Source organism: Triticum urartu, chromosome 5A (assembly GCF_056163025.1).
Source record: "Triticum urartu cultivar PI428250 chromosome 5A, HENAU_Tu73, whole genome shotgun sequence".
NCBI lineage: Eukaryota > Viridiplantae > Streptophyta > Magnoliopsida > Poales > Poaceae > Triticum > Triticum urartu.
In genome coordinates, this window is record NC_141877.1 from 533,656,599 (window position 1) to 533,663,917 (window position 7,319).

The 7,319-nt window shown below is 48.7% G+C and overlaps 1 protein-coding gene across 1 annotated transcript; it reads left to right on the forward strand.

The window, feature by feature from the left end:
* The first annotated feature begins 2,519 nt into the window (after positions 1 to 2,519).
* LOC125537322 (chitin elicitor-binding protein-like) lies at positions 2,520 to 5,303 on the forward strand. Its single transcript, XM_048700620.2, has 4 exons — positions 2,520 to 3,333; positions 4,403 to 4,520; positions 4,630 to 4,820; positions 4,905 to 5,303. The coding sequence occupies exons 1-4, from the start codon at positions 2,676 to 2,678 to the stop codon at positions 5,036 to 5,038; spliced, it is 1,101 nt and encodes a 366-aa protein (XP_048556577.1). The 5' UTR covers positions 2,520 to 2,675; the 3' UTR covers positions 5,039 to 5,303.
* Positions 5,304 to 7,319: the final 2,016 nt, after the last annotated feature.

The window sequence follows — 7,319 nt, forward strand, 5'->3', positions numbered from 1 at the left end:
AGAAAAATCAAATACTTCAACAAAATAGTACAACAACAAATAATTCAATACAAATTATATAGTTCAACAAATAAAAACTCATATTTCATCACATGTCGTGCCCGATGTCGCCCTTTAGCCTCCATAGGTGCTCTATCAGATCTTGCTGCAGTTGATGATGCACCTGTGTGTCTCGGATCTCCTAACGCATACTGAGATAGGCAGTCCGGGTCGCCGTAGCTAGTGATAAACTTCGGCTAGAGGACCCTGCCTGTAGTATGGTTCAGTGTCAAACACTGGGTCTTCTTACTCGCTCTCGATGATCATGTTATGCAAGATGACACAACAAATCATAATCTCCCACATTTAATCTTTTGACCATGTCTGAGCGGGGTATCGGACAACAACAAATCGAGATTGGAGCACACCAAATGCCCGCTCGACATCCTTCCTACAAGCCTCCTGAACCTTCGCAAACCAGGCGTTCTTGCCTCCTGGCACAAGGTTTGAGATCGTCTTCACAAATGTCGACCATCTCGGATAGATGCCATCAGCTAGATAGTACCCCTTATTGTAGTGCCACCCATTGATCTCGAAGTTCACCGGAGGAGAATGACCTTCAACAAGCTTGGCAAAGACAGGAGAGCACTGCAGCACGTTGATGTCATTGTGAGTTCCTGGCATATCAAAGAAGGAGTGCCAAATCCAGAGGTCCTGTGTAGCCACCGCCTCCAGTACCACACTGCAACCGCCTTTGCCGCCTTTGTACATCCCCTGCCAAGCAAATGGACAATTCTTCCATTTCCAATGCATGCAGTCGATGCTTCCAAGCATCCCAGGAAATCCTCTTACTGCATTCTGTGCTAGGATCTGAGCAGTGTCTTCCGCATTGGGTGTTCTCAAGTATTGCGGTCCAAACACTGCCACCACTGCCCGACAGAACTTGTAGAAACACTCCATGCTGGTGGACTCGGCCATGCGCCCATAGTCGTCCAGTGAATCACCGGGAGCTCCGTATGCAAGCATCCTCATTGTTGTCGTGCACTTCTGGATCGAGGTGAATCCAAGTTTGCCGGTGCAATCCATTTTGCACTTGAAGTAGTTGTCGAACTCCCGGATGGAATTCACAATCCTGAGGAAGAGCTTTCGGCTCATCCAATAACGGCGCTGAAATGTTTTGTCGCCGTGAAGTGGAACATTGGCGAAGTAGTCGGAGTAGAGCATGCAGTAGCCTTCGAGACGATGCCGGTTTTTTGCTTTCACCCGCCCCGGCGCCGATCCACCTCGCCGCGACTTTTCATTGCTCGTCAGCAGCTGGGTGAGGGCGGCGAGCACCATCAGATGCTCTTCTTCCTGGACGTCGGCCTCGGCTTCCTCCTCCAGCAGCACGGCGAGCGCTTCCTCGTCATCCGAGTCCATCGCCGAGGCAGGCAAATCGCCGAACACCTTGCGCCCGGTGGGCGTGCACCTGCCGAACTGCCCCTCCGCGGCCGGATACGGCGGCCGGAAACGCCCAACTGTTGTTGGAGGGGCTGCCGCGGCGAACCTCTGTTATTTGTCCGGCGGGGAATGGCTATCTAGCGGTGAAGGGCGGCGGGCGGCGCCGGGATATAGCTAGTGGTGGCCGAGGGCGCGGGGGTGGAAGGCGGGTCGGGAAAAAAAATCTTGACTTTTTGCCTGACGGTGTGGGCCAGCCGCGCTTTTCCCTTGCGCTGGAGCCCCCGATCGCCCCCCAGTGCGCCGGGTTCGGCCTGCGGCCGTTGATGGAAAAAAGGACCGAACCGGCGCTTTTCGTCGTCCTGGAGACGCGGCTGAGACATTTTTTTGGCGCAGGCGCCGAAAAGATGATCTGAGGGCCTGTTGGGGACGCAACTGGAGATACTCTTATACGATCACACATCCTGTTTGAAATAGTACTCCTTCCGATCCTTTTTACTCTATACATTAGATTTGCCGAAAGTCAAACTTTGCTAAATTTGATCAAGTTTATATTAAAAATTATTTGCATCTATAATATCTAATAAATATAATATGAAGATATATTTCAAAATGAATCTAATGATATTGGTGCTGTTATGTAAATGTTTATAATTTTTTATATAAATTTGATTAAAATTGAATGAGATTGACTTCAGAACAATCTAATAATATGCAGAGTAAAAAGACCGGAGGGAGTACGTACAAGCTGCAGCGTGCTGTACAAACTTGGCCCAGGAAAACTGCAATAAATGGACGCGGAGATGAGGAAAGGCCGCGCCTCGCCTGCCTGCCTGCCTGCCACCGTGACAGGCGGCAAGTGCTCCGGCCGGTGGACGCGCGCGCACGGGGCCCACTGCTACAAGCGCAGGTCTACACCGTGCGACCAGAATCGCACGGCCTGGATCACCCGTCAAACCAGGCAATGACCACCCCAGCGGCGTCCGGGGGCGGGGAGCCCCACCGCCCACCTCGCCCCCGCGTGCCGCCGTGCAGGCGCACTGCCCCACGCCACGGGCTCACCACCGCCACCGCACCGCTCTCCTCCTCCTCCTCTACCTCCGCGCCATTGCGCCTCCCCAACATTTAAACAGCCAAACCAAACAAAAGCCACACACGCCGCCCCGTGCTGCTCCACTGTACCACCACCCACACAGTCCCACTCTCCCACTATCCCCTAGCCTCCAGCTGAGCCAGCTCCCCTCGCCGCCACGCCGGCAATGGCGCCCGCTTGCTCCCTCCCCGCCCTTCTCCTCCTCACCCTCGCGGTGCTGTCCCCCACCCCGGCCGCGGCGGCGCGGTTCGCGTGCAACGCCACGGCGCCGCGGGCCTCCACCTGCCAGGCCCTCGTCTCCTACTCCCCGCCCAACGCCACCACCCTGGCCGCCGTCCGCGCGCTCTTCCAGCTCCGCTCGCACCGGGCGCTGCTTGCCTCCAACGACCTCCCGCTCTCCACGCCCACCACCGCGCCGGCCCCGTCCCCGGTCCGCGTCCGCCTGCCCTGCCTCTGCTCCGGGGGCGCCGGCGCCACCTTCCAGCGGCCCACCTACAAGGTCCGCGCGGGCGACACGCTCGACGCCGTCGCCCGCGGCGCCTTCGCGGGGCTCGTCACGTACCGCGACATCGCCGCCGCCAACAACATCTCCGACCCCAACCGGGTCGCCGTCGGCCAGGAGCTCTGGGTGCCGCTGCCCTGCAGCTGCGACCCCGTCGGAGGGGAGCCCGTCGTGCACCTCACGTACGTCGCGCCTGCCGGGAGCTCCGTCGCCGGGATTGCGGAGGAGTACGGGACCACGGAGGAGACGATTCTGGCCCTCAACCGCATGCCCGACGCCAAGAGCCTCCTCGCCGGCCAGGTCCTCGACGTACCGCTCCGAGGTAGTGCCGCCACGAAGACCTCTCTCCCTTTTCTTGTTGCTGACTTGCCATTGCTCCAAGATTCAGCCTTTTTGCTATGCATTTTTGCCTCCTCTTTTTGTGTTGTTCAGTGATAAACCGTTAGAGATATCTCTTCCTTTTGCGATAGTTTGCTACTGATGGTACATTGTGCTTGTGCGATATGTGTACTTCTTTATTATTGGTGGATCCAACAAATTACAGGATGCAATGGCAGTTGCTGATGTGAAGCTGCATCTATCAAACATTTTCTGAACTCTTTCTAGGTTCTTTCTGCTGGTAAAAGTGGAGGGATGCCATGGAGATGCTTTGCCAACGCAAAGTTGAAAGTCCTATCTCTTTCCTTGATCCTCTTTGTAGATTGTAGTACGAGTAGTACTTTTTCACAGTGTCCCAAGGTTGCTTTTCAGATTGTTTGCCCTGAAAAGTTGTGCTTGTGATGGGCAAAAAGGGGGTTTTCTACCTTGCAAGTTGCAACACATATCATCATACCTCGGTTCAGATTCGAGTCTTGGATATGCTGCCACTTGAGTCTGAAGTTATGAACAGTTAACATTTCTCGCATGGTATGGTTGATTACAGGAGGTTAATCCATCTTCTTACTCTGAGAAAAAAAATTGGACCAAAAGAATTGTAGTACTACTAGCCGGGTTAAATGATCGTAGCAGGGCAAAATAATTCAGTCAAGAATCTGTCTGTCTTTTGATTTGCAAAGTCATTCGATATGTTCATACATATGCCACCTGGTTAATTTGCGTTCTCCGACTCATGACAATGCCTCTAAGTTGAGATGCTCGTTACAGTTTACTTTCTGCTCTTTATTTTTCTGAATTTAACTGAACTGAACATAACTGAACTGATGTCATCAAGCTAAGCCTGTCATGAACATTGTAACGCTTCTGCAAGTTAATCTTTCTAAATGCTGTTATATTTCTTTACGGAGGGAGTACTAGTTGTTTTCGAGCGACGTCATATACGTTCGAATTGTACAGATACTCATTCAGAGTTCAGTTTAGGGGTTCTGGTTTAACATAGTGTGACACTTGTGCAGCTTGCTCTTCTGCCATTAGCAACTCGGCCATCGACCGCAACCTCCGCGTCCCCAACGCGAGCTACATCCTGACGGCCAACAACTGCATCATGTGCGGCTGCAGCTCCACCAGTTGGCAGTGAGTACTTCCTGGGCCAGTCAGCTTCTTGTCGTCCCTACTAAATCATACTGTACATGCTACTGAAACTGACGAAACCTGAACTTGGCAATGCCCTGAAAAAATTCAGGCTGGACTGCCAGCCGACGCAAGGGTTGACACCCTCCTGCCCGGCGGCGAAATGCGGAGATCTGTTCCTCGGGAACACGTCGACGTCCGCGACCTCGGCCTGCGAGAGCACGACGTGCTCCTACGCCGGCTACACCAACGGCACCTCGTTCACCATCCTCGCCAACCTCACCACCAGCTCCGTGTGCAACGGTGAGCGCTTAGCCATTGGCTGTACATTGTCATTGTTGTGTACAAATGCCATTGTCATTGACACCGGCTTGTTGGTTGTGGCAGCTGCTGGGATATCGCCGGCCGCGCAGCCGGCCCACTCCTCGGCGTCCAGATTGGGGTCGCCGGCGCGGTGGTCGGAGCTGATCGTCGGGCTCCATGTCGCTCTGCTGTGCCTCGGGTTTCTGCGCCGTGACTGAGTAGCAATTCAGATTCTTGTCGCTGGACGTGTAGGTCGTAGCTCTGTCTTGTGAGTAATTTGAGACGCGCTGCATGTGCATGTGCGGCTTCGGTTTGCAGGATGTGTTAGAAGGCAGACGTTAGGGGAACACTCGCTCTGTGTTAGAAGGTGCTCGTAGATCAGATCGGGGCAGATTTGTAGTGCCGAACAGTATTTCCAGCGTTCTTGGTTTTGGCCTGGTGTTATCACTGTCTTGCTATAAAATGGGGACCCTCTTTGTTTTAGGATTTCGCTACAAACCGAATTTCAGGCTCTTAGCCATGACAAATCAAACGTTTTTTTAGGATGGCAATTCTTTTTAGCAAGCATGGCAGATCCTTGTTATGTTCAGTTTTTTGCAACGATTTGTTGTGCTTGTCAAGAGGGAATTTTCATCCTTGTGACAACTTGATTTGCCATAAAAGATGTTCGATTTGCTGTGGTTAAAATTTTTACGTCAGACTTTTAACATTTTCGTTGTTTTACATAATCCCGCCGATAGTTGCTGACTCCTACAGGAAACACGCGTTAAAAGAAATAGGCATCGAAAACATGACTGAAGAGTTACATAAAGTTGACAAAAATATAGCCCTCCAAAATGAGCAATTATTGCCCATCTATCTATCTATATGTGTACCAATATAAAAAGACTCAAATAGACAGATCCAAAGCATTTCCACCACCGTCAAATCATGTTATCTAACGGTTCAAATTGCTCCAATGTTGAGCACCAAACATGTTTAACGCTCTAATTATCCATCACCGCCATGGGTTATAAACACGTTTTGACTCAACGCTATCCCATGAAATTCGCCATGTAATTAATATCCTACCATTCACGTGAAAAAGTAACTGATATCTTATCGAATATCAACGTACAACAGATATATCTTACTTAATATAATGTGCAGCTAATATCATACCTAATATACTACACGTAAATAATATCTTACTTAATATCCGCATGCAATTAATATACTTCCAAATTAACGTGCATTGCACGTGTACATATTGACTAGTTCTAAAAGTTACTCCATCTTCATAAATAATGTGTGTGTGCACGCGCATGGCGTGTAAATAACCTAACTCTTCAAATTAAAACACAATTAGTAGATCATCAGAGTTCACATCGGCATATCTCGCACTAGACAAGTTTAGTGCACATGTTTAATACAAGTTCAATTGTAAACAATCGGCAAATATTACGGCTCATTTCAACATGTTAGTTCTCACCACATACATCAATGTTAATCTACTACAACAGATAGATACACAAAGTGGATACATATATTCTTCTTATCACATTACTAAAAGTGGATACATCAATATCATAATTTAGTATATTTTTCATATTATGTTTAACTAGTGTATAAATTTGATCAAACTTTACATACGACTTAATACATACTCCCTTTGTTCGGAATTACTTGTCTTGGATATGGATGTATCTAGAACTAAAATACGTCTAGATACATCCATTTCTGCAACAAGTAATTCCGAATGGAGGGAGTACCAAACATATGAAGTAAAAAATCGGAGAGGGTGTCATTTTGTGTGTTTACCCTTGATCATTTAGCACTCGATGCAACTAAATGATTAGATATAACCGACAAATTGAACGAGGAAAACATCAATATAACCTGCTTTGGTTGGGTTTCAGTTCCTTTTTTAGATGTTAAAAATACCATTTCCATGTGACGAACCACACATGCTCACTGACCAATTATAACCCTAAAGTGGGAAGGGGAAGATTTGACTGTGAAAGGAAAAGAAGAGCAAACCATCCAAAGAGGGAGAGCGAGGGTATTCGAGAAGACCCCGCTTATCAACACCACACACATTCCGACAAATTTTATCTATACCAATATAAAAAGACCCAGATGGGCAGATCCAATTAATCTCGGTCATTAAATCATGTCAATCCAACGACACAGACTGCTTCAATGTCGAGCACTCAACACGTTTAGCATGCAGTTAATTTCATGTCAAATATAGTGCTAATCACATAATAACACGTAAATAATATCCAACTTAATATCCGCATGCAATTAATATACTTCCAAATTAACGTGCATTGCACGTGTACATATTGACTAGTTCTAAAAGTTACTCCATCTTCATAAATAATGTGTGTGTGCGCGCGCATGGCGTGTAAATAACCTAACTCTTCAAATTAAAACACAATTAGTAGATCATCAGAGTTCACATCGGCATATCTCGCACTAGACAAGTTTAGTGCACATGTTTAATACAAGTTCAAT

Bases quoted from the DNA above. Each gene is read 5' to 3' on its own strand.
- LOC125537322 (XM_048700620.2), top strand. From the start codon at position 2,676: ATGGCGCCCGCTTGCTCCCTCCCCGCCCTTCTCCTCCTCACCCTCGCG. The intron at 3,334-4,402 runs GTAGTGCCGCCA...ACACTTGTGCAG, and splicing joins CCTCGACGTACCGCTCCGAG to CTTGCTCTTCTGCCATTAGC. The intron at 4,821-4,904 runs GTGAGCGCTTAG...TGGTTGTGGCAG, and splicing joins CACCAGCTCCGTGTGCAACG to CTGCTGGGATATCGCCGGCC.